Source organism: Vulpes vulpes, chromosome 16 (genome assembly GCF_048418805.1).
Source record: "Vulpes vulpes isolate BD-2025 chromosome 16, VulVul3, whole genome shotgun sequence".
NCBI lineage: Eukaryota > Metazoa > Chordata > Mammalia > Carnivora > Canidae > Vulpes > Vulpes vulpes.
The window spans coordinates 29,117,529-29,145,012 of NC_132795.1; the positions used below are offsets into that span (position 1 = coordinate 29,117,529).

General features: G+C 46.4%; 1 protein-coding gene across 11 annotated transcripts in view; it reads right to left on the reverse strand.

Annotated features, from left to right (window-relative positions):
* Positions 1 to 27,484, reverse strand: part of MYO1B (myosin IB) — a 173,304-nt gene that overhangs the window by 91,233 nt on the left and 54,587 nt on the right. For all 11 annotated transcript variants that reach the window (XM_072742206.1, XM_072742207.1, XM_072742205.1 and 8 more), the window contains one exon: positions 1,467 to 1,561. In XM_072742206.1, coding sequence (XP_072598307.1) covers positions 1,467 to 1,561 — 95 coding nt within the window. The remainder of the gene's footprint in view (positions 1 to 1,466; positions 1,562 to 27,484) is intronic.

Sequence of the window (27,484 nt, forward strand, 5' to 3'; positions counted from 1 at the left end):
GGTGGTGTACGACCAAAATCCCTTCCAATTATGAGACTATGCTTTCTACTACTTTCCATTCTTATGTGCCAGTCGTTTCCTCTCCATTTCTGCCCACCCGGAGCCTAGAACCTACACAACCTTGCAAAGAAGGCATGTACTTACTGTGTCTCTAACGGGCTCTAGGAAGGGAGTTGAATACACTTATCTACCTTCTTCAGCTACACTGGGGGCAGGAAGGAGGTACTCGGAAAAGAAAGCGGAAAAAGGAAGAGGCGCAGAAGAGCCATTTCAAAGCAGACGGTAAGACTTCAAAGGCACAAATCTGGGGCGTCTGGGAGGCTCAGTCAGTTAAGTGTCTGCCTTCGGCTCAGGTCATGATCCTAGAGTCCTGAGATCGAGTCCTGCATCAGGTTCCCTGCTTCTACCTCTCTTCCCCTGACCCTGCTTGCACGTGTGTACACATGCGCTCTCTCTCTCCTCTCAAATAAATAAATAAATAAATAAATAAATAAATAAAATATTTGAAAAAAATAATAAAGGCACAAATCTTAGGAGGGGCTCATGAATAAAACATCCATTTCAGTCAGTTGACTAACATTAAAACTATGGGCAATTTTCTTCACTTAATAATGAGAGAATCAAAGTATGCTACTTGATCACTTCATAGCCAAACAAATATAAACATTTAAATCCTATTTTGGCAAACTAGTAGAATCATCAGAGTCTTGTGTATAAAACAAGAACATTTTACAGCTGTGAAAATACCATCCCCCTCACCATCCTTGTCCTTCAGGGACTCATCAGTTCCATCAGAGAAACTCAGGTTTAACCCGCCCAAGTTTGGACGCAGAGAGCACAGCTCTTTTGAATTTTTTTTCCAGGTAGCTGGGCATCATGTGTAAGATCACCTTTTCACTTAAGAGCATCAATCATACCAACCGTTTTTATTAAACACACAAGAAAAAAAAAGCACGATCTTTTCATTCAAGGGTTTGTTTATGGGGAGGTTGCTAGCCCGTCTAAAAATATATGGAAAAATCTCAATTCCCTTGGGCTTAGAAGACTTTAGAGTGAAATTATGCATTTTTCTGGTATATACCCTCCTCACTCCTTAGCAGAGGTAAAATGTGCCTGTAGCCTCCCAAAGCCCAAACTGCCATTCATCAGAGAAGTGGTAGGGCTTCCCAGGTCTGGTGCCTCGGGAGGAAAGATAAAGGACCTTGAAGCACTCAGACTGCATGAGGGTAGATCCGGAATCCAGAACAGACTCCCATATAGACAAAGCCCTTGGATAGGGACCTGTATCTTCATGCGACAGATGGAAGTCCTTCCCAGAGGACATTCCCCGGTCCTAATCAGCCTCCCGCAAAGGAGCCATCATGGTGGCCTGTGCAGCTCCCCACCTGCCCTCTCCCCTCTGCCATCACCTGTGCACCATCTACCTTTCCCAGGGGAGGAAGGAAGGTGGTCCAATGTGGCCTTACCTGTTTTTCCCGCTCCACTTTCTCCAGTAATGAGAATACACTGGTCTTTATCTTGATCTCTTAGGGATCTGTATGCTTCATCTGACAAGGCAAAGCTGCAGGGGATAATGGAGAGAAGTCCTTAAAATTCAGCTCGTCACCACGTTTATCAGATGTAACTAGAGGCTCTTTAGAGGACACTGATATGCTTGGGATAGGAAGCTGAGACATCAGCTTTTCTTTCCTTCAAATTCTTAAAGGAAGTGCACAAGCCCATCCAACCCTACGGCCCATGTCGCCGTTTCCTGGCATTCTCTAGAAAGGTACCAACTTACTGTGCTCTGAAGACACCCTTTATTGCACGCACGTGTGATACCTAAGGTTCATTTTATTAGAATCTGGGCAATTCAGAGAACCAAGGGGAAAATGTGACACCATATGTCCAAAAGTGGGTGACGTAGAGGTTTGCAGAACAGACACGCTGGTGTTTCCAAACAACGAGAAAAATCGTCAAACATTAGAAAAATGCTATCAAATAACAAATAGCTGCTATCAGCATCTGCTTCAGCTAAATACAGAGCTGCTGCCTCCCCGGACACCAGGCGGAGCGTGGGCCCGGGCCGGGCCCGGGGGGGTGGGGCGGGGGGAGCACGTCCTGGCGCTGCTGCCCCCGGGCCCCGGGCCTCGCCCCGCCCTCTGGCCGCCTGCAGCTCGCTCTGGCCGCTCGCACCGTGTTGAGCCCGGGAAGCCCCTCTGGGAGGCACCTGCCACCGGTCCTGGCCCAGAGGGCCTCGTGCAGACAACACGCCGGGGATGTGATGGTGGAGAGGCGTCAGGCCCGGCTCGGGAGGGCGCGGGCAGAGGCAGCGGGGGCCAGACGGACAGACAGCGCCGCCGGCGGGCGAGGAGCCAGGACACCTGCGGGCAAGAGCCGGCCTGGGCGGCGGCTGCAGGGCCCTGGGCGGGAAGAGCCGGCCTCTGCGCACACTAGCGAGGCTCGGGCCTCAGGCACTAAGCATCCCACATCTCGCTTTTACAGAACCTCCACGAATAAATTATTAGGGGCGCCTGGGTGGCTCAGTGGCTGAGCGTCTCCCTTCAGCTCAGGTCATGATCCCCGGGGCCTGGGGTCGAGCTCACGTCTGGCTCCCTGCTCCGGCGGGGGGGGGGGGGGGGGGGGGGGGGGGTCCTGCTTCCCCCCCGCCCTTCCCTGTCTGCTCACCATCTCTTCTCACCTCTCTCTCTCTCTCTCAAATACATAAAATATCTTTTAAAAAATAATTTTTTAAAGAATAAATTCTTATTAGTCCCATTTCCAGGTGACGAAACTGCAGCAGGAGAGGCCAGCACGCCAAGGTCACGGCGCCGGGGTAACACGGCGGAGCCAGAGCCGACACTTACTGCCGCCGCGCCTCGGACGGGGCCACACAGGTGCACAGGCCAGCCTGGAGGCCAGGGCGGGCTACGGAGCTGAAACGCGGCCAACCGGACCACCGAGAGCCTTTCGGCCCATGACTGGCCTCTCCTGAGAAAGCACGTGGTGCCATTGACACGGACAATCCACGGGGCACCTCCAATGTGCCAGGACAAGGTGACCTCATAGTCATCATTAGACTCGCTCCTTAAGACACTCGTATGAAGTAAGGGTTAGCCTCCCTAGAGAATGATCCAACTCAGCCTGAGATGGGACGTGACCTGTCCGTCCGTGATGAGTTGTAACTTGGGACCGGGAAAGTTGTAACTTGGACCCAGAAATACTGTCACCACATTCGGCCCCTCTTGTCGCATCCCCTGAGGACTACTTGTGATCTTATCTTCTAGGTGGAGTCCTGTGGGGGGCCCTCGGACGGCCACCACAATGAACCTTATTCCGTAACCATGATTTCAACGAATCCAATGCCTTGCCCGTAATAAGTATATTCTAAATGCATGTATTGAATCGGTGTATGAATAAGAAAAAAAGAAAGAAAAAATAATGGAAATATCTAGCATAGGGGATATTTTTGTGTAGCAGGTGGCTCTAGCCTATTTCCATGGCCAGTACGCAGCTCTTGCTCTGCATTCAGATCCCTCTCAGCCACTCCCTATCTAACCAGCACCTTGCTCACCCCCAAGACTACGCTCTCCTGCTCTCTGATGCCCCCAGGTGAAAACAAGCTCGCCCCCGCGTGCACCAGGGAAAGCAAGACACAGTGACCAGGGGCCAAGGCACCTGCGTAGGATTCTCTGGGCCCCAGATCCACAACCCACCACCCACCTGACCTTGAGCAAGTCACTTGCCCTGGCCGAAGGGCAGTTTCTTTGTGTACAGACTGAAGAATGGAGCCACAGACTTTAGCTTAGAAGGCTAAATAAAAGTATATAAAAGCTCTTTACATGTTATAAAGCCCTAAATGAACGTGTGCAATTTCTGTATGTTACAATTAGGAATGCACCCGTCTTCTGATCCCTCACCAGAATGTAAGCTCCTCTGGGGCACAGCCTTTCTGTCTAATTAATCCTTGTGCCATCCTGCAGTCACAAACATAAGACACCGTCGATACCGAAATATGGACGGATGAATGAGTGAATTCTCTCCAAGCACTGACAAAGCCACTACTGGAGTGAGGCCCATAGAATGGTAATCGGGAAATTCATTACTTACGACCTGCGTGCAGGAAAAAAAAGCTGCGCTTAGGTTTCTTATTAGCCTCACGCCCTCTCCCGTTCTTCTCACCTCCAGACAACAGTGCGGAGATGCCACTATGGTTATCATCAGTGGCAAGAAATGCAGGAAAATACATTACGGCGGATACAAATGAACTTTTCCGAATACGTATTCACCGCCTTCATGGGTCGTTAACCTACACCTTTCCTATGCTCCGGAGACTGCAAGTTAGGTTTATATATTACACCATCAGCAGATCCCAAATGATGCAAAATTACTTCTAACACGAATAAGGACATATGACTGTGTGTGTTGAGTGTGTATGTGGATGTAACACACGCACACACACACAGAGACCAGGCTTTAGGAGATCACCAAATGACCCTGCCACGGGTTTATTTCACATCAAAGCACTTAAGCTGAATGCTTAGTTTTTTCTTGTCTGTCCAGACAGAAATACTTAACTACTGTCCTCCACCCCCCCACAGTCTGGGCTCGACTCATCTAATGGAGTAAATTTTAATATAAAGGCCAAAAGGGAGAGTTATTCTTTCGCGACTCTAGACAGCCACTAATTTCAAAGTGCCATGAAAATTTACTGAAGCACTGGAAAAATTAGCTTGGACTACGGGCACACCCATCCCCAGCACAGTAGAACTGTGATCGTATACTTACTTCGTGTAAACGCAGATCATGACTCATTTTTTAAAAAAATGACTAAAGGGCAGGCCATGGAGGACACAAGCCCTGCTCCCAGTCTTGTTCTTTCTGTCTCTGGCAACATCAGCACGTACCCATCACCAAGGCCAACATTTATAACTATAAACTGAAACCACATGCATGCCAGCCTTCCAAACCACTCTATAATTAAGGACCCTAAATAAATCTTTAGAAAAATTCTTACTTAAAAACACTTGTGATCCATATGCTTCACATTATTTTGTGAGCATGTCAGCATTGTTATTTACCACACGCAGAAATGAGTGGCTTATTCTAACGTGATGACGACAGCACAGGGGCAAGCACGGGTTTTAGGCAACCACATCAAGGGCGCGGTTCCATCCATTTCTTCTGTCCTCTACTTGAGCACTAAGAATAGAGATGGCCTGACACTTGAAAGCAAGTCTCCCCTTCATTCCCAGGTCAGCCACATGGCTGTTCCGTTCGTTGAGCGCAAACTCCCCCCAACACCAGGTAAGCTCCCTGCACATTCCCAAATGGCCCTTATTTATTGCTTTTTGGTTTTAGGAGTTTGGTTTGGGGCTTATCTGTCATTTTCTGTCAGGGCGGAATGTTGGGTTGCATGTTCAAAATTATCTAGCCAGAATTTATGTTCCTCCCCCCATCTCCTTTCTGTTCAAAAATGTTCATCTCCGCAGAGGTTCTGCTTTCACGGTCATCAGAGGTGAGGGCCGGGCTTCTTTCTCCAAAACTTCAGGCTCTCTACCCTATAGTTTTCCTTTCTAAGTTCATTTCATCTACAATGCAAAGCAGGAAAGACGTCACTGCACATACATCACCGCCACCACCTAAAGCTTATGTGCTTCCCAGCAGACTTCTATTTTTCACTCTCTCTGGATCTCCCATAAGAGTTGCTTGAGATCTTTCCCCGAAGCAGTCTAATCCGTTTTGTTAGTTTGTCATCTCCATGGGCCAAAGTTTAACAGAACAAAATTTGTCTCAGGAAACTTTTCTTGAATTCAAGTAACTGTTTCTATTGATTTCTTTCATGTCATTTTCTTAGGAACCTCTCAAAATGGTATTCCCTTTCATTCAACCCTGAATTCTAGAATAACTTTTGAATCACACTAGGGAAATGCTGCTTCTGACTTTAATCCCCTCTTAAGACAGCCAGTCTCGAAATTCTCATCTGCAACTGAGATCTACAAATCTCAACTCTTTATTCCTTTACTTCCTAGCTCTGGCTCAGCTCTAAAAACTGGGTTTTTCTGAAATTATGTAACACACACACACACACAAAAAAAAAAACACGGTTTTTAAAAATTCCTCATCCCCATGTGTTCCACCAATTTCTAACTTTATTTGAATCTGATCAGGGGCTGAGACAGTCCACAAGAAGGACAAGAAAAAAAGGAAAGGGAACCATGCGTGGTGCACTCTACTTGGAAACCATGAGGTTTGTTCATTTGTCTGCTTATTAACTTGGAAACCATGAGGTTTGTTCATTTGTCTGCTTATTATCGAGGAAAGGCACAATGTTGGCTCTACTTCTAAAACACCATCGCAGGTATCTATACATCAATCATCGCCACATATTCTTAAGTCAGAAAATGTTCACCTACTTGAAAAATATCACTTTGCCACATTAGCATTATGCTTGTTACATGAGTATCATGCTCTATCACCAGACGTTCACCTCTGAAGGGAAGACTTCAGGAAAAGTAAGCCTTTGTAGTTTTATTTCAGGGAACTCTAACTTTTTATCCTGGAAAGTTTTATGGCATTATCGTCCTATGCTGGCATAAACATGGTAAATTAACACATCTCCACACTATAGTTATCCCCTCAGAGCCACATTATCGGAAAGCATTTCTCACAATCGAAGCCTCAGAGCAACAGGAGTCAGAGAACAAAAATAAGCCATTCCTCAAAATAAATATCAATGGGCAAAAATTTTTGTATGAAGCAAAAAAGGAAAGAATATGAAAAACAAAGCCCAGGATTGAGGGGGAGTTGGGTGGTAAATGGACCTACATGGCTGCAAGGTTCCTCTGTTTCATAATAAAGTTGTATATTATTAACTCAGTAACAGTCCTGTAAAATGTATTATAATACCTGGAACAATGATTAAAATAATGACACAAGACCTACAAAATAACTAAAAAAACCAAAATGGCATTCTAAAAAAATAAGTAAATAATCAAAAAAAAGGGGGGGGGGCGGCTGGAAAAGAAGGATAAACACAGAGTGTACAAACAGAAAATAAACTGTTAAATGGTAGACCTGAATTCAACCATACTGATACTATATTAAGTGTTAATGGACAAAAATACTTAATTAAAAGGCAGAGGATGTCAGAATGGATATAAAAGCAAAATCCAACTACATGTTGCCTCGACGAACCACACTTAAAATATGAAGACATAGGGCACCTGGGTAGCTCATTGGTTGAACGCCTGCCTTTAGTTCAGGTCGTGATCCTGGAGTCCCAGGATTGCGTCCCACATCGGGCTCCCTGCTCAGTGGGGAGCCTGTTTCTCCCTCTGCCTGTGTCTCTGCTTCTCTCTGTGTGTCTCTCATGAATAAATAAATAAAATCTTTTTTAAAAATATGAAGATATAGGTAGGCTGAAAGAAAATAAGATGAGAAAAGATATATCAAGCCAAAATGATTGGTTAAAAAAAAACTACATTATACTTTTTTAAAATACACTTAAACTCGAAGAGGTCCTTGGTTGCCATATAAGAAGGATGCCATGTGATGACACGGCATATGGCAGAGAGCAGGTGAGACTTAATTATCTTTAAAAATTGAGCTACAGGGACACCTGGGTGGCTCAGCAGTTGAGCATCTGTCTTTGGCTCAGGGTGTGATCCCACGGTCCAGGGATTGAGTCCCTCATCGGGCTCCCTGCATGGAGCCTGCCACTCCCTCTGCCTGTGTCTCTGCCTCTCCCTGTGTCTCTCATGAATGAATAAATAAAATCTTTTTAAAAAGAAAAACAAAAATGAGCTACAATCATTTTAAGAATATTTTATCAAGGCTTAATTTTCTAAATTCATAGACATTTGTACATTCTAAACATGAGTAGACACACTGCTTTCTTTTGGCCACACAATTGGAAAGGGCTTTTTTCTATTAGTTACAAAACAGAAATAATCTCATCAGGGACGAATCATTTTAAGATGACATCTGTTCTGAAGTGACTAAAGTATCAAATAAAGCTCAGAGGTCAAGCTTTAAAATAGGGTATGACAAATAGGCACTAAAAGTTTCTTCTTCCTTTATAATTACATTGGCTTTTGAAGAATAGACTCCTACACAGTATTTTTGTGAATCTCCACAGATTTCCTGGGTCAACCTCAACGCCTACCCAGTCTTTCATTATTTTCTAATGGGTCATTCAAAAATATTTTTTAATCTTTAACAATCAAATGTAATCACTAAGGTGACAAAAATCACAGTATTTGAATATCTTGTATATATAGAATGGTTCACTTGTGTTACAATGTTTTAAGGAAAAGCAGAAACCTATGTAGCTGGACAAGAACTTTTCTTAGAATTCACAAACAAAGCTATTTTCTAAAGTTCACAAGCTAATTATGGAATATAATTCAAAACAAATAATAATGAACACTTAAGAGGTTATCTTCTTTCAAGATTCTAGAAATTTTATTTATGGTCCTCTTGTGATGAAGCTTTAGGGTATACCCACATTTTTCTGACCCTCTGCACCTCACCATTATCAAAATCACAATGCAGATCCCCATGGGTATCATGGGCCAGGGCCAGTCAGCCCAGAGTCACTTCTGGAGACTGATAACAAAGGTGGCTGAGCCCAAGGGGTGATAACTTTTCCAAAGGTGGACTGCCAAGGCCAGGTACTGGAGATATGCATTAGGAAGAGACAAGAGGTTTAGAGAGACTACATTATGCCAGGAAGGAAAAGGACTGGACTTAAGATATGAAAGCAGTAAGGAGGAAACATCTGCTTTCAGGGCCTGGAAGCTGCTCTTTGGAATTTAGCACAAATCCCTTGTGCAGCTCAGGACTTCCTTCTGAAAATGGTACCCGGAGCATGAGATGCCACGGGGGAAAGCCCTCCAGTGGGGTAGCATCCTGCTTTGGGTTTGGCAAGCACCCAGAAGCAAGGAGGCTGATTCCACTTCGTCGGTGTTTGCTGCTGCAGGACCTTATCTCACAAATTAATGAAGAATGAATGGCTCCTACTATTCAAGAGTGAACCGATCCCCTAATGAGTAAAATGGAAGTGTGTGTGGAGGATAGAGAACATCCACAAGGTTAGGGTTCCCCGGAAGTTCACAGATACCCATGTGATAAGAGACATCGTACTCACTGCAAGGGTGACAATGCTTAAGAAAATCTGTCCTCAGAAGCTTACCATCTAAAAGGAAAGACACTGAAGTCCCCCAAAATGGAGGTGGGAGAAGGTAATGAGCACATCAGCAATCTCCTAAAGACACTCAGAAAAGGAAAAAAATGACTTTTATGGAGAAAGGGATGTCATGGAAAGCTGCAAAATCTGAACTCCAGGACATATGCAAGGCCAGAAACTGGGAGGACACAGACAGCAAAGAGGAAATTATGTCACTTCCCCTGTCCAGAAATTAACAAAACACACCTGATTTAAAGGAAAGAACAAAGAGACAACTGAGCTCTTCATTCAAATTCAGTAAGCCCCTTGAGTATTTTTAGTATACCTTTTAACAAAAGAATACTAACAATCATCCAAGGCTCATAAAAATAATTACGCAGTTATAATCTATAAAAAAAATAGCCTTTCCTGCCCAAGGTAAACACAATCTAAACAAATTCTCAACACAACTGTTTCTAAGCTTTTTGGAAAAATAGATTATTTCAACTAATTTCATAGTCCGTTGTTATGACTGTTTTACAGGCAACCAAATCCTGGAAAAACTTATCCGAAGAGAAATTACTCCAAAAGCCTTCCTAATTACCCGTAGACCTTCATGTTTTATTCATTAAAGTAATGAGAATGACTTCCAATTCTCAGGATGGTAACCGATTTTCCAGATAGAGGTTCCTCACTGATTTATGAGCCTAAAGATGCGCCACTTTCTATGTCACTCAGTGTGTCTTTGTCTAACTTGGCACAGATTCTCTGATCTCTCGCATCAACGTTCCAAAAAGTCCAGTCTGTTCGGTGACGTGAACCCTGCAGGTTTACAGCACTCAAATGTAAACCTGTTCGTTTAGATCCGACGTCCCCCAGTGCCCGCTGTGCACCCGGGATGCATGAAGCTGAGCCCAGCCTTCCTCCTGCAGAAGCGAGAGACATAGGGATGCATGTCCACAGTAGAGGACACTGTGCTGGGGGGCCCGCTGGGCACCAGGGACTGAAGAAGGGCAGAGAAATCTGGCTGCAGTTCTCACAGAAGGCACTGGATGGAGATGGCATCAGAATGGGAACCCCAAGTACACACTGCTTTGGTTTGTTGTTTGTTTTTTAATGCTCAGAGGAGAGGGAGGGGGCAGTCGTGGATGGTTCCCAACCTCTTCCAGCTCTGGTCTGTGCTTCCAGTCTATGGAGCTGGGGGGGGGTGGGTGCTTATAAAGCACTGGGTAGGGGGATCCCTGGGTGGCTCAGCGGTTTCGTGCCTGTCTGGCCCTGGGTGCAATCCTGGGGTCCCGGGATCTAGTCCCGCGTCGGGCTCCCTGCATGGAGCCTGCTTCTCCCTCTGCCTGTGTCTCTGCCTCTCTCTCTCTCTCTCATAAATAAATAAAAATAAATCTTAAAAATAAATAAATAAACAAACAAACAAATAAATAAAAGCACCGTGTATGGTGTCTGGGACGAAGCAGACCCTCAATAAAGGCCTCAAAGGCCGGCTGTGGCCGAGTTTGCATGTTCATGCTATAGAATCAAGGCCACAAATCAATTTACATTTTGGAAAGCGAGATCTGCCCCCATTTCATAGAGTGGATGCAAAATTCAATGAAATCAACAAATATTAACGAGATGCCTGATAACAGACACATGCACATATATACATGCCACTGTGGATACGCAATGAAACATCTGGGTTTGCACACATTATTACGGGGAAAGGGAAGTGAATAGGTAAAAACAAATTATCATAATAAGACTTCCGGTTATTATCTAAATACACATCATACCATAAGAGAGGAAGCATTTTGGAAATAATTGTAAGAGAATTCAATATTCATTTATTCACTAAGCGGTCTGTGTGTCCGGCAGAGGAATACAAGTGGTATCATCCCTAGTCCCACACACTCCATGTAGAGAAATCATGTACTATCTAACTAGATAATAATCTAGTCATGTGAGGACAAGTCATTTGGTCTATGTGGCTTACTTGAAAGCAACAACAACAAAACCTTTCCCTGAAGCATGAGGCCAATGGTACAAGGACAAATTTTGTTTTTAATTAAAGTTTTCCTTGACTCTTTAATCCAGGTTCCCAATACCTTTCAACTCCACCTCCCTTCCTCTCCTCCTCATTATCAATTTTCTATTGCCTTAGGCAAGCTCCTCATTTCTGGCCTGAGCTTCAGTAACTCTTAAAGTGGTCTTCTATATCCAGGCAAGACATTTTCACAAGCCATCAAAATATAATGTCATTTTTATACCAATGACTCTTTCTCCATCCCTAATCCTAGCCTCAGTGCAGCCAGATTTGACGTCTTGCTTTTATGTGTTTCTGTAACAAAGCATATTAAAGCTCGCTTCTGTAAAGTAAAATTTGTTAGAGCTCAAAGCAAGGCTCTATGATTCCTGTCTTCCAGAACTACGGTTCTATGGAGTACCCTCAATTTTTTTTTTTAAGATTTTATTTATTTATTCATGAGAAACACAGAAAGAGAGGCAGAGACACAGGCGGAAGGAGAAGCAGGCTCCCTGTAAGAAGCCTGATGCGGGACTCGATCCAGGATCCCAGGATCACTCCCTGAATTGAAGGCAGATGCTCAACTGCTGAGCCACCTAGGGGTCTCGAGTACCCTCAATTTTAAGTATCACACACTTAAATTGTTCAGGCAACAGAGAGAAGTGTTAGGCATGTGTCTGAGAAGTTCCTAGGAGTCTGGACCGAACTAAAGTGATCCTAGTGACCCATAGGCTCCCTTCCCTCCCACACCCCCAGGGTTGATTTTTTTTTTTTAAGATTTTATTTATTTATTCATGAGAGACAGAGAGAGAGAGAGGTAGAGACACATGCAGAGGGAGAGGCAGGATCCATGCAGGGAGCCTGACATAGGACTCAATCCCGGGTCTCCAGGATCACGCCCTAGGCCCAAGGCAGGCACTAAACCGCTGCGCCACCCGGGCTGCCCTTCCCCAGGGTTTTAATATGGGGTTTAAAATCTATTCAAATGAAGTTTGCAAATTCAGGACATAGACAAAATGCAGAAACCTTTCCTCTGGATTTCCATAAGGAACACAAATGAGTCCATTATTACACAGCCAAATCCTTGTCTTGATTTTTTTAAAAAACTCAGTGACTGGGGTGGCTGCGTGGCTCCGTTGGTTAAGTGTCCATCTCCTGGTTTCAGGTCAGGTCAGGATCTCAGGGTCCTGGGATGGAGCCCTGCATTGGGCTCCACACTCAGCAGGGAGTCTGCTTGAGATTCTCTTCCTCGGCCCCTTCCCACTTGTGCTTTCTTTCTCTCTCTCTTTCCCTCCCTAAAATAAAGAAATCTTAAAAAACAAAACCAAAAATCCCTCAGTAATTGAAGGGGGAAACCAGAGGATGGCAAATCTATCATAGAGATAGAACCCCTCCTGGCTGACCTTCTCTCCTTACTCCCCACCCCATCCCCTAAAGGGCAGGCTCTGGGCTTGGGATGACTGACAGCCCTCTCTGAGAAGACCCAGGGTTGTAAACAAAGGATGACTACTCCCTGTTGGGTGTGTCTTCCAGATGGTTCTCATTCCCACTCCCTCCCTTACCCCAGTTCTGGTCCCCACCCAAGGGAAAGGACTCCATGATAAGGTAAGGAGGGCTCAAGATGCCAGGAGGTTTGTTCCGCACAGTAGTTACTGTTTTTCACATGTTGTTTTTTTTTCTTTTAATGTTAAAATGTTTGCCTTTTTAAGATGACTTCAAAGTGGCCACATAAGAATGGGTAAACCAAAAATAACATATGCCACTCGGCCTTCAGGCTGGCTTCCCTGTACCCCTCCTCCTTCTAAAATGTGAATGGGTCCCTCCCTCCTGACAAGCTTCCCTGGCTCGCCACCACTCTGGCAGAGCACGGCCCAGCGTTTTCACAGGAAATGATGCAACAGCAATGCTTCTGCTGCAAGAAGATTCAACTTGCAGAGTTGACCCAGAGACGGGACCCTAACACTCTGAAGGGGGTCTGCTACAGCTCCTCTATCATTCCATCCCACAAAAGCACAGCTCCAAAGTTAACTCAAAGACAGAGCCCTCAAACATCTGCCTTCAAGGATTTAAGCCATGTCACATGTCTGCAAGGTGGCCACAAGAAAGTAGCTGCACTGACTGTCACGTGCTCAGATCGCATATTATTTGAGAGAAAGAAACACTGGGACCTGCAAGCAGGCAGTTAGTGTTTATTACCAGACGTCTGCAACGGGGGGGGGGGGGGGGGGGGGGGGGGGAGCAGTTATCTGATAAAGACACTGTCCTTAGAGACCCAACTTTGAGAAACTAAGAATCAAGTCCTGAAACCCAAGCTTGCCTATGTCAGTGCACATTCCTATCTCCACAAGAAAGGGCTCCGTAGATCTAAAATACTCGAGGAAGAAAGGAAAAGAGAGATGGGTCTCTACTTTACACTTGCTAGCTCAAATTCTTCATTTAGGTTGGTTTTAGTATTCGGCAGTTCTCTCTAGTGCTGGACTGTATAGGTTCTATTTGGAAACACAGGCAAGTGATCATCCAAAATCTTCTGCTTTAGAAAAAAAGGCAAAGTGTGATTCTGTTTGCACTAGTAACACTCCAGATCCTTGCTAGTTCTCAAACTCAGAGGCAGAAGCAATTAGTCATTTGCAGGCTCACTGCTAAGAATATCCTGCTCCTACCCTTCCTAGAGACCAACCTGATATGACCTCTCTTCTCCAAAAGAGTTTTGCAGGCACTTTTCTAGGTTCCCCTTGAGCAAATCATCACATTTATCCCAATTTCCTTCCTGAGTATGGTAGCCACTGGCTACAGAGTACCTACAATCCGCCAGGGCTGGCCCAGCAGCAGAGGGTGTAGGAATGAAAACGAGGCTGTCTCTGCTCGCCAGACTCTCAAGGTCAAGCCTCTCTCACCACCATGGCCCTTTTAAGACTCACACTCATCACAGACCCCTTCTGCCCCTCGAACAAAAAAAAAAAAAAAAAAGAATCTCCGCCCTAGAGGAAGGCACAGAGTTAATGAATGTGCCAAAATTTACTTTTTTTGGGACAGATTGTCCACACCAAGAAAGTCACTGGGACTTGCAGAGGAGAGGCACTCAACATTTTGGTCAGATGAGTAAACCAATAAATATTCAGAAAAACTCACACGTTAAATCTTCATAACTCAAATGGGTAAAAACGCAGCCTAAAAAACCCGTGGCAGTGGCCCTCGGCGCTTCCCTCTGTGTCTCTCTCGCCGCTGAGACCTTGGCACGCTACCGAATCCAACCAATTCGGTGATGGTCCTAGAATGATGCCCAGTGACCCTCGCGGGAGCTCTCTGAATGCCACCAGCGGGTGCAGTGGCAGAGAAGAAAATCTACAGCATTTGGAAGCAAGGTGCACCTCTCGGGAGGTCTCAGAGCTGTGAACTCAGACTCCAGGTGGGCCTCTCCGCAATCTGTATGAAAGGCCATTCGAGTAGGGAATCCCGATTCCTAAAAATATTTTATGGTTCCTAACCTTAGTGCTAAGGTCTAAAAAACAGAAAACACATACAGGTACATGCACATTTGTCAGTGTTCTCCCCACGTGTGCGTGTAATGGTACTGATAGTGCAAGTTAATCTCTGAATCTTTAGCTGTAATATTCTCAAGATACACTCAAATCTCATACTTGAATAACTTTATTATCTTCCATTCTCTGTTGTGAATATTTAAAGGGACTGTTTCCCATGTTTTAAAATTATACCATTTGAAATTCCACTGAATATCCAGTGAAGACAAAGTCTTTACAATTTGGCTTCATCTTTTGATATGAATTCCTGGAACATGAGAGATTTTTTTTTTTTTAACATGCGATTAAGGCTTATTGAATCTATGTTAAATGATATTACGGCCTGCCTGCCATGGGCCAGCCGCTGTTCTGGTCATCAGGAATATTCCACAGAGCAATGTGGATGAGGAAGGCAGGCAATGAAGAAAATAAGCAAAGTTCAGTATGCCAGAAGGTGGTGAGAAGAGAAATAAAGCACACAAGAGGGAGTGCTAGGCCAGGGCAGAAAGGGGGAGAGGGGATCAGAAAGGATACAATCAGAAGGTGACATCCAAGCAAAGACCTGAAGGAGGTGAGGAAGAAGGACATACAGAGATGACAGACAGAGGCATATAAAGATAGGCAGGCAGGCAGGTAGGTAGGGTAGGTAGGTAGATGACTGGTACACACACAGAAATTAAGGGGCCAGGACATTCCAAAAACAGTAAGTACAAAGCTCCCAACATCCAAGTGCACATCTGGCTTACCAGTTAGAATCCTATTCTAATTATCCACGCTACTTTAGGGCTCTCTTTCATGCCTTCAAAGAGCTGGTTGACAATGATTTTTAACCATACCTTTGGGTACACTGATCTACAACCATTAATAGCCAAATATTTAATTTGGCACTCTTGTACCGTTTAAAGACAATAAAAAATTTAATCTAATCCCAAAAGGAGATACTGTATTGTAAGTAAAACAAGATATATACCCATGAGATAATTTGCTTTTTAATAAATGCATAGAGATATATGAACTGGAGCTTGCTTTTTATATTCAATAAAACTACTGGCAAAAAAAGGAGTATTTTTCCAGATTAAGGGGATACAAGAAAAGCATATAAAGGATATACTTCAAATATTTTTACAAGTACTTGATTATGAGCAAAATTAACAAGAGAATAACTGGTATAAATCTGGAAGTAAAATTCAGAAATAACATTATCTACATTGTGTAAGATGAAAATAGAGTGAAATGATTGGGGGTGAAGAAGTGAGTTTTGGTTTTTCCACCATGAAAATTAAGATTATTGCCTTAAAATTAAAATCTGCACAGCAGTTTAGCGCCGCCTGCAGCCCGGGGCGTGATCCTGAGGACCTGGGATCGAGTCCCACGTCGGGCTCCCTGCATGGAGCCTGCTTCTCCCTCTGCCTGTGTCTCTGTCTCTGTCTCTGTCTCTCTCTCTCTGTCTCTGTCTCTATGAATAAATAAATAAAATCTTTAAAAAAAAATCTGTTGGTCAGAAATAATATTAAAATTCTTCTGTAATCATTTCTAAAATTTTAATATTTCTTCACCACCCATCTTTGAATCCTTCACATCCATATTTGGAAAAAGAAATTAACTCAAGTTGTCCCTAAGCACAGCTTAAACTCTCCAGTGTGGGGGAAATTCAGTTTTATTTATTCACCACCCATCTGGGAAGAGTTGAATCCAAAAAATATCAACATTGCACTGGCTTAAATTTCAAAGCTGGTTATGACTATTTTGCCACAATTCCCAATAGATGAATATGTAAATTAATATAGACAAGGTCAGCATCAAATTTTCTAAAACCCCCAGTAAACATATTGTTTCCAAGAAAATAATAGGGGAGTTGCACCGAAGACAGATATGTTCCCATAAACTATCAAAGCATTTCATTTAAACACATCTTCAAATAATCACATATTAACTACTCTTGTAAACAAAAACAAGGAAATGTGACACAAATAAAAACCTTTGTTCATAATAAATCAGTAAGCAACTAGCCTCTATGCTGAATAGCAAGTGGAAAAAAAGGAATAACAGAAACATGAAAAATGAGTGAACAGTTTTACTTTTTTTTTTTTAAGATTTTATTTATTTGAGAGAGGAAGAACACAAGCAGAGGCATGCGGTAGCAGTGGAGGGAGAAGCAGGCTCTCCGCTGAGCAGGGAGTGCCATGCAGGGCTCCATCCCAGGACCCCAAGATCATGACCTGAGCTAAAGGCAGACACTAACCAACTGAGCCACCCAGGCGCCCTGAACAGTTTTACTTTTATAGTTTAAAATGCATCCACCCCACACTGAGTGTAGACAGCACTTTAAAAATAAACAAAAAGTTTAAAAATTTTAAAAAGAGAAAAAAATCTTTAATACAATAAAATGCATTCAAATAAGATTAAAATGGAAATGTGAAAATGCACTGTGATTTCAGTCATGATGAGGAAAAAATATTTGAAAGTACTTTGAGAGGACCTGTTTTCTTTCTAAATTATATTACCGAGCTCATGTTTAAATTCATGCAGAAGCTTGCTTTGCACAGAACCGATGACCCCAGCAAACAGGAGGCCTGCAGCGGATTTCCTAAATCCCAGCACCCACTGCCCTCCCAGGCACATGGGAAGAACTCATCTCCCAGCTACCCTCGCAGTTCGGGTGAGCCCATGTGTGCTCCCCGACCAGAGCCCAAGGCCTGACTGTGATCTCTCTTCAACCACCACAGCAAACCTAAAAGCCACGTACGTGTGCAGCAACTGCAACTACAAGATAGAAGCAACCTGGATATGTGTCACCACTTGAAGGAGAGCCTCTGAGGACACCCTCTGATCCTCATCACACTGGACCATCAGGGAGACACAAACATTCATGTGGTACATCTTGGGATGTAAAGGTTCGTTGCCCAAGCATAACTGACCTTACTCAGTCCATAACCCCCATTTTCATTTAGACAGCCAGAAGTTTTGTTAGCAACCAGCGCAGAATTGCTGAAGGCTAAAAATAAGCATTTCCTGAGTACCTAACATGGTACCTAACACGAGGTCTCCAAAGTGAGCTATGGGCCCAGGGCGTTTCCTGAGATGGATATAAAATATGAGAACTTCTATTTTTATGCCTTTATTCATCCTTTTCCCCCCATACCTGTGTATGTTTTATAATGTACACAGCACATTACTGTGGTATTACTTGAAGTTAACAAGCAAACGAACTGGATGGATTCTAAGACCCCCCAATCTTAAGGTAACAAAATAAGTATTACGTATAATCTCTGCTCAAAAGATGATTCCTCTGGCATAAATCCAATCCATAAACAACTCATGAAACCTATAACACTTTTAATACATTTCTGTGACCACCGATGAGATCCTGCCATTTTCAACATCTTTCCTGGTTTTTGTGCATAATGTTATTCCCATGGGCAAATTATGTAAAGCCTCTATTCTTAATAATGCCAAGGTAATTATAAATACAGACAGAAGCAGTGACAACACTGTAGGACAGAATGTGAGGCAGGGTGCAGGAGTATGAGAATATGTCTTCTGAAAGCAATTAAAGCAATGGTTTAAAACCTGGCAATACCTCAAGAAACACCCAAGAGCCCTTAGAAATATATACTTCATAAAAATATAGAAGATGAAAGTGGAGATGGACTCCTCTAATGGCCATGTAAGATCTTCAGCAGGCAACCTGAAGTGTACACCTGTATGCGTCTCCCAAAGGCAGACAGAGCCATTGTACACACCAGCCAAATCCTCCCTCCCTCCACGTGCTTTCTAATTTTTGCTGTTGCAGTGGGCTGAAGTGAAAAAGATTAATAGAAGAGGTATACACTCTAATTTATTCCTCTATTGCTAATCATTTTTTAATCAGGCTAAGCCACCTCTAAGGCTTAGGGTGTTCCTGATGTAATTGAGGATATAATTTTCCGACCTCAAGCTGAACACTCATGCATCCAGGCACAAAACACTATCCTAAGGGAAGGGCTTCATATCCAAAGGAGTGTGCATCCTTTGTAAAAGTCAATGATGCTCAAAATCCGTACTTTGATTTTGACAGTATTACATGTTCCTCTTCCTGAATAACCTGATTCATCACGGACAGCAACTAGTTCTGTCATAAAACATAATGAATTAACATCTGTTTCCACTTAAAAGTCATTCCAACATTCATTCACCACTCATTCGTTAAAACACCATATTTATGTGTGTATATGTATATATATATACATATTTAGGCATATTTAACAAATCTGAAAAATTTTCCCAGTTGGTGACTAAAAATGCAAGATGACAATCTTTCCATGCATATAAGCTTGTCATTTTTTGTTAAGTACTACCCTCATCTCAAAGCCTCCTCCTATCACTTTGGAGTAACCTGCATAATCCTTTAATCCTCCCAAATATTCAAGCAGACTGGTATCTGAATGTTTTATTTAGAAAAAGAGAAGAGGTTCTACATGTAGTTATCATCTCAACTCAAAAACCTTTTCCCGTTCCTAAGATTCCCTGGTTCACTGTGTCCTAGACCAAAGTGGCCTTTGGCTTCACCTTCTCCACAGCTGGTCACTATACCACAGCAGCCACCTCTTGCTAATTCCTTCTTCAAGACTCAGCATAGCTGGCACCTTCGGAATCCCGGGACACACCAATTTTTCTGTACTTGCGACTTATTCTCTGTCATTGCACGTATGCTATTATATTAAAATGACCCTTTTACGCAGCCATTCCCTACTCCCTCCAACTAGCCTGGAAAATTCTTGAAGGCAAAGGCCATGTGTATCTTTTATGCACAGTTTCTACACATAAATGGTAGGCCCCCCCAAATTCACTCATTCATCCACTCACCCAACCAATATTTATGGAGCGGCTGCCCTTTGCCAGGCATTATTCCAATTGCTGTGGCCATGTGGATATGCGAAATGAACAAAGCCCCTGCTCTCACGGAGATGGCACTCCAGTCCAGGGGACAAACGAGAAAGACATCAATGAATGAACACCCAGAAAAACACATCAGATAATGATTAGCAAAGAAAAGTAAAATGGTCTAAGGGGATTGTGCATGATTGGGGTAGGGACTGCTATTTTAGGTAGTGTTTGCACCGACAATTAAGATATTTCCTAACTGAAGTGAAAGAACAAATCAGCCCCTAGATGGGAGAAGAGTAGTGCAGAGTGTCTTTCATGCCAGAGGAGCAGCAGGGAGACCAGTGTGACTGGAACAAGGGGGTGAGAGGTAATATATGTGCCGGTTGGCCAGTGCCCACATCAAGTGGAGCTCCGCAGGACACACGTGAGCCACTACAGGTTTCTGAGCAGCAAAGAAAAACAGTATGATGGGCATCCTCAAGAAAAAGACTTTAGCCGGTGGCTTTTCCCCACATTTGTGGGGAAAAGATGGCTGGCGGGGGGGGGGAGGGGGTGTGTGGGAGGAGGAGACAACAGCAGAAGTGAACGAAGGAGACCAGTTAGAAGGCTCCTCCAATAATCTAAGCAACACCGGATGGTGGCAATGGAGGTGGTAAGACTGGGTGTATAAAAGGAGAGCCAACATGACCTGATGATGGGCTGAATGTGAGGCAGGAGAGAAAAGAAAGGGTGTGGCATGAGCAGCCAAGGAATGGTGCTGCCACAGGCTGAGACGGGAAAGAGGAGAGGGACTGGGGCCACCTGAAGTCTGGTTTGACACACACTGAAGTTCGAGCGCCTCTTGGACACCCAAAGAGACACTGAAGAGTTGAATGTGGCTGAACCGCTGGGAGGTCAGGGGAGAAGTCCTGCTAGAGACCTAATTCTGGGTGCATCAGCACATCAGGGGTATTTAAAGCCCACATAGGTTCATGCATCTAATGCCTACAGAAGAGAAAAGTAAAGGCCCAAGAGCAGGCCCTTGGACGTTCCAACATTCAGAGGTGGAGGAAAAGGTGCATGCAGAGGAGGCCAGACATGGAGCAGCCGGCGGGCTGGGGGAAAACAGGAAGGTATGGAGGCCAGAAAGCCAAATCTTAAGAACAGGTTTTGGGAAGGAATTGGTCATACTGTCAAATGTTACTGATAACTAAAGGAATAGAAGGGTTCAAAACTCACAGATCGGACAACATGGAGATCACATGGGAGTGACCTTGTAGTTGAGGGAGGAGATAAAAGTCCAACACGACAAGTGTAGGCAACTTTTTCAGAGTTTTGTAATCAAGGGAAACAAATGGTGTGATGGCTGGAAGACGTGGAATCTCAAGAAATATTATAGCATGTTTGTCAGCGGGAATGGAAAAGCCAGAAGGAAGAGCTGAGAATACAGTGGAGAGGGGAGATAACAGCAGGGTGATGTCCTTAAGGACGACAAGAGGGGCTGGAGAGGATCCAGGACCCATTTGGAGCGGGTGCCCGAGACAGGGGCTGACAGTCGGGTCTTTATGACACTCAGTGTTTATTGAATTGAACTGGTGAACCACCCTTAAGATATTTCTTGGAAAAAGAAAGATATTTCTTGGAAAATTCCGGTTTCCAGGGCACCACACTGAAAACTCCAGCATTAACTTGGTTTCGGGAAGCGAACGCTCAAGAATAAAGTACACACAAGTCCACATCCACGGTATAAGAAATGTATTTAGTCTTTGTGTCTGATTCCTAGCACAGAGCTCCTGAAACCCTTGGAATTTCCTGAGCAATAGGAATGTTTCTTGTTATTCCTAACAAGCACCTTTCACCCACACCTAAGTTTATGCTAATGAGGTGCCTCAAAGTGGGACCCTCTGGGTAGCTTCAGGACCAGGCCGGTCACCAGAAGGACCAAAGGCATCATTAAAGGGTGAGAACACACAGTCTCACCTCTCCAGCTCCAGGAGGAGAAGGAGGAGCTTCAGGTTGGATTATAAAAGCTCTTGGGCAAGGAGACTCAGCTCAGGGAGCTGCTGGGGTGGGGACAGCAGGCTGGCTGCCCAGAGAGGGCGTGGAGACTGTACGCCCGTCCTCCCTCACACTAGTAGGCCCTCTGCATTTCTTGCATTTGGTTGCTTCTGAGTTGTAGCCTTTCTAATAAATCAACAGATGAAAACAAAGTGTTCCCTGTATTCTAGGAGTCATTCTAGCAAATTACGGAACCTGAGCAAGACCGTGGAAGTCCTCACATGTGTAATCAGCTGGGTAGAAGCGTGGGTAGCCTGGGCACTCCACTGGCGGCAGGCATCCGACACCGGGCTGTCTTGAGGGGCTGAGCCCTTGACCTGGGAAATCCGCACTAACTCTGGGTAGTGTCAGAGTGGAAGAGAACTGTTAGGACCCCCCTGTTGGTGTCAGAAAATAACCAAACATATGGTGTCGGAGAAAACACACGACACCTGCTTGGAGGCCATGAGGGTTTAAAACAAACAAGAGAGAAGTGACATGGGAAATGATGGTAGGAGTGAGTGTCTCAATGTTGACCTTTTAGGCAAACAGGTTTAAGGACTAAAAAAACAAGACTCCAAAATAACTTGCACTTTCTTACTAATTACACATCTAAGGGCATCTGGGTGGCTCGGTCGGTTGAGCACCCGACTCATGAGGGTGATGATCTCAGGGTTGGTGGATGGAGCCCCAGGCCAGGCTCAGTGCTCAGGGCGGAGTCCACTTGAGATCCTCTCCCTCTCCTTTGGCCCCTCCTCTGTCTCCCCCCCCACATGCTCTCTAATAAATAAGTAAATCTTAAAAAATAAATTAATAATAATAATAATGTACACATCTACCCAAGGACCCTGAATGTGGAAAACATGGGGGTGGGGAGCTGGCACAGAGCAAAACCGGTCTATCTGCTTCCCAAATCTTAATCACCTAAGAGGAAGTTCAGATCAAAGCAACAGACAGCCAACAAGTTAAGATGCCTGGACAACCGGACACCAACAAATAATCACCTTTAAAATAAAAGAGCTGTGTGGTGAACTCATACCTTAACGAAGAATTCAAATTTTGTCTAAACCTTTGAGAAGCACATTCATACAACAGAAAGTACAAAGGGGCTGAGCTCGGGTAGAAAGAATCCAACGCTGGGAACGTGAGCCTCTGTACACATCCTCTTCCCTCAGTCCACACGGGCCACTCTGCACCCACGCTGGGAATTACGGAACATTAGCGGACATGAGAGCGGCAGGGAGGAAGCCCCACTACCCTCCAGAGCGCCCGACGCCATCTAAACCATCGTTTATTTTATTTACTTCTCTTGCTTACCGTCTCCCTCCCTTCTAGAACATAAGCCCAACAGGGCTGAGATTTTGTACCTAGAGAACTAGTACCTGGCACTCAAGAAACATGTTGAACGACGGAATCGACACTGCTTCTTCTGATGCGAAAATGATTTCCTGGGCCTAGAACCCGATTCCTTACGTCAGTGGCAAATTCATCATTCAAGACCGTCCCATCTTCTAGCTCCTGAGGCAGGGCTGCTCGCCCTCCCCCGATCTGCCCACAGCGCCTTCCCCACCAGGGACCCGAGCTCGGACGCCTCTAGGAACGCGGACGCCTCTAGGAACGCGAGCAGTACCGCTGATTCACTGGGAACGCCACGCTACCCAGGGCAAATGATAACATGTGCTCTTTCTAGATCTCCTACCATTTTTTTTTAAATAAGTTTTTAGGATTTTTGTTTATTTTTAGACAGAGAGAGGAGGGGAGGTGGAGAGGGAGAGAGAGAATCTTAAGCAGGCTCCACGTTCAACGCAGAGCCCAATGTGGGGCCCGATCTCACGACCCTGAGATCGTGACCTGAGCTGAAATCAAGAGTCAGATGCTCAACCGACTGAGCCACCCAGGCGCCCCACAGGATCTCCCACGTTTTTCATGCAAGTTCTCTCCTTTTTGTAGTCATTTATTGGTCTGGCTCCCATAGCAGGCTGTGCACCCTTAAGGACACTTCCAGCTTTGTATCCACAGCACCTCACTCATATCTCGGATGCTTAATAATGCTGATTGAGTGAATGAGCAATCACTTCCACGTAGGGACTTGGGATCCCTGAGACAGGCTGGAGCCGTTGGGGAAGCGCATCCTGGACCCCGCGGGCAGCCACAAGGCCCCTCCTGGGGACGGTACAGCAGGGCCCATTCCCCTTTGTACGGATTTCAGCCCCACAGCAGCCCCAGGACACATTCTTGCCTCTCCCGTCCTTGAAGTCCGGGACCCTACACGCTTTCCTGAACTCTGTCTCCATTATCTCTGCTTTGCTAGCTGGCCCAGACTGGACCGGGACTGGTATGTGCTGACCCCTGCTTAGGCAAACTCCCACACAGCTCCCTCCACCCTGGCTACCCTGGCCTACCGCCAAACAGGTCTCAGCAATAGACCAAGCTTGTTTCAACAACCAAGGGGGTGCCCCTGGCCACCCACCCTAAACACACCCTCTCTACACGGGGCTTCCCACGCGGGTTCCGACCATCGTGCTTTGTTGGGGATGAAGCGTCAGACTAACTATTTTCAGGGCTGAGGCCTCAGCGCCACTCCTTTAGGATGACATGGATCTCTTCTAGAAGGCTGCAGAGCTTCCCAGGGCCTGTCAAAGACCCGTCACACCGCACGCCTGCAGGAAGAAACTTGCTCAGCTGAGAACCAAACTTTTCCCTTTAAGACGTGATCCTGGAGGCCACTACGTATGCGGGTCCGGACGTGCGCTCGGCATCACAAACAGACTTTTCAAAACTGGCTTCTGAGCCCGAGATGTGCCGCGGGGGGGAAGCGATACGTGAATTTTCATCGGGGATCTAGAAACTAGGAGTCACAGAGCCTGCTCGGAGTCTCCAGACAGAAACACCTTCCACTAATGAACATGTTATCATGCCACAGAGGTTTTCATGAGGAAAACATTATGGTGGCAGGGGACCAAACTTCCGGCTTCAGATTAAGACGGTTCGGAATGAATGAATGAGTGAATGAATGAACAAACGAACGAACAAGCGGTCCGGGACTTGACAAGGAACTGGCTGCGCGTCTTCCAGCCACAGCGGCCCGAGATGGTCGGTGCGAGCAGGAGCTCGAGGGTCGGGGGGCCCGTTGGGCCCGGAGCTCGGGGGGCGCGGGGAGGGCCAGGCCAGCACCGTCACCGCCGTCGCCCTCCGTCAAGAAGCTTTCTGGCCCCTGGTGGCCCTGCATCAGACAACCACCCGCCTCCGACCCGAGAGCGCCGCGCAGGGAAGGCCGGTCACCTCAGGAAGGCCGCACCGTCGGCCACGTCAGAGGTCTACACGGACAGCCGGGTCGCGGGCCACGGCGCACCTGCTCCCGGCCCAGAGCCCTGGAGGAGCAGGCGCCACGGAGCGCCGTCCACTCGTGTCGCCCGACAGCCCGCCTCCCTCTGCTCTACCCCCTCCTGTGCACCCAAGGCAGAGGAGCGTCCGTCAGGGAGATGGGAATCGCGGCCGCTTCGCTCGCCGCCCGCACGTCGGGGCCGCACGTCGGGGCCGCGCGGTGGGCACGCAGGACCTGCTCAGGGAGTGAGTCGCTCCTCTAAGGCAAGAAGGAGAAAGAACGCCGGGGGGAAAGCCGGCATCGGGTGCTGGGAGGGGGCCTTGGGCGGTACAGGGCCCGTTAGAGGCTCAGTTTCCCAAAAGCGAGACGAGAGAAATAATAGCGAAGTCTCAGCAACATGACGTCACGTCAGCTTTCTCGCTTTCTCCGTGAGAAAGCACTTGCACGTTCTGTGACGCCACCAACCTCTCGGGGGCTTCAGGGCCCGGCTGTCCTATGAGCTTCTCGAAATAAACACAACTGCATGCGCAGAATTCCGACTGTGCCGCAGAGGAGACACGGGCACCATAAAGGGATCTCGTGGATCTCCTGGATCTCCTGGATCTCCTGTCCGGACCTCTACCCTCAGCCCCGGACACCCACAGCCCTAGGACATCCTGAGATAGAGCCAGAAATGCCCTTTATGACATTCTCCGGGTCCACCTTGGAGTCAGTTATTAAAAGGAGTCACCAAGACTGAAAACGCCCAGGCCTTCCGGCCCGTCACCCCGCAGGCCCCTGCAGGGGTCCTGACCTACGGAAGCCTTCATCCCATTAGAGAGCTTCGCACAGGAACGCGAGGACCCACGGTTAGAGCGACAGGATCACGCGGGGGCCGTGCCCCGGGGGCAGGAGAACAGGACAAGCGTCGTGAGCGCCGGCCCCGGACAGCCCCGAGGAGCCTGGGCGGCCTCCGGGTCACGGTGGGGCCGGGTAGGAGTGGGGGGAGGAGACCTGAAGGGCCAGGCTGGGGGGAGCTCGCGGGGGTGCGGGGCTGGGGAGGGGAGGCCGCACCATGCAGAGCTCGCACACGCAGCCACAGGACTCAGGAGCTCACGCCCACGGTGCAGGAGCCCATGAGGGTTTCCGGAAGGGAAGCGGGCGCTGACTTTGGGAAGATCCACAGGACAGTAAGACGCCGTAGCCAGTGGTGCAAGGTCAAGGGGCCGCGACTCAACAAAGGGCCATGGATCTGGGAGAACAAGGATGGGGTGCCCTGGCACGGGCTATGCTGGGCGGAGGGAAATCAAGCCGTTCACGGGGGTCCTCGCCTTTCCCGTCACTCCTGCCTCCCCACGCGGCTGGGGTACGAGGCGCTTCTCCGGGAGCGCAGCTCCTGACTGCCTGACGCCGACGAAGTCCTCATGAGAGCCATCAGACAACTCCTAACGTGCAAACAGCCTTAAGCTCACACCAGAGGAGCACCTGCGGCCCGGTGGGTAAGGGTCTGCCTTGGCTCCGGTCGGGCCCCAGGTGCGCTCGAGCTCCGCATCGGGCTCCCTGCTCAGCGCAGAGCCGGCTTCTCCCCTCCTCCCTGCCTGTGCTCTGTCCCGTCTGTCTCTCACTCTCAGGCAAATAAATAAAATTTTACCAAAATCACATTCAAAAGGCGCTCCTTACACAACCAGAAGAGCAAGGGGTGTCACCTAGGCTGCCCCACGGAGCCCTCCTTTCTCTGGGCCTGACACCCAACGCTACCGTGCTCAAGGGGTGGCTCCAAACACAAAGGGGGTAGGAGAACAGGTACAATATAAAATGGCCTTGGAAAGGAATATAGGTAAGAAACCACTGTTGATACTCATTTTACTCATTTATACACGTCTGCTATTGCAATGTCATGTACGTACATGAAATGTAAATATTTTTCGATTATCTGAGAAAGAGAATTGAAAGATCATCTTTCAATAAAGAAAAAGATAAAGATGGATGATTTCTGGGCACCTTCAAAAATACATGAGCTATAAGGGAAATAACCTGGATTTTTTTTTTTTTTAACATTTTATTTATTTGACAGAGAGAGGAGAGGGAGTGTGTGCACACACAGGGGCGAGAGGGGGGCCGGGGCAGAGGGAGAAGGAGAAGCGGACTCTCCGCTGAGCAGGGAGCCTGACTTGGGACTGGATCCCAGGACCCTGGGATCATGACCTAAGGGGAAGGCAGACACTTAACTGAAAGAGCCACCCAGGCACCCCCTGGATGTTTCTGCAGATGAACAGTCAACAGCAGGTCAAACTAAATTCCAAATGTAATCTGGGGTAAACTAAAATTTTCAAAGTATAGGTGGACTGGGCAGCTGTTTCAGTTTTTTACCCAAACTGGGACCAAATTCTTGAAATAGTTATGGCTAAAATACATCAAAAGCCCAAGGTCACCTTATCCTTTATGCTGCAAAATTCCTATTTGAGAATGTCAGACTAGGCTTTAGGAGGAGACCTAGCTAGCACCGATCCTATTTCAGACACTATCAAAGTTGGACATTCACAAAGAATAATGAAGGGAAAAGGAAGTGGGGGGCACCTGGGTGGCCCAGTCCATCAAGCACCCAACTCTGGTTTTCG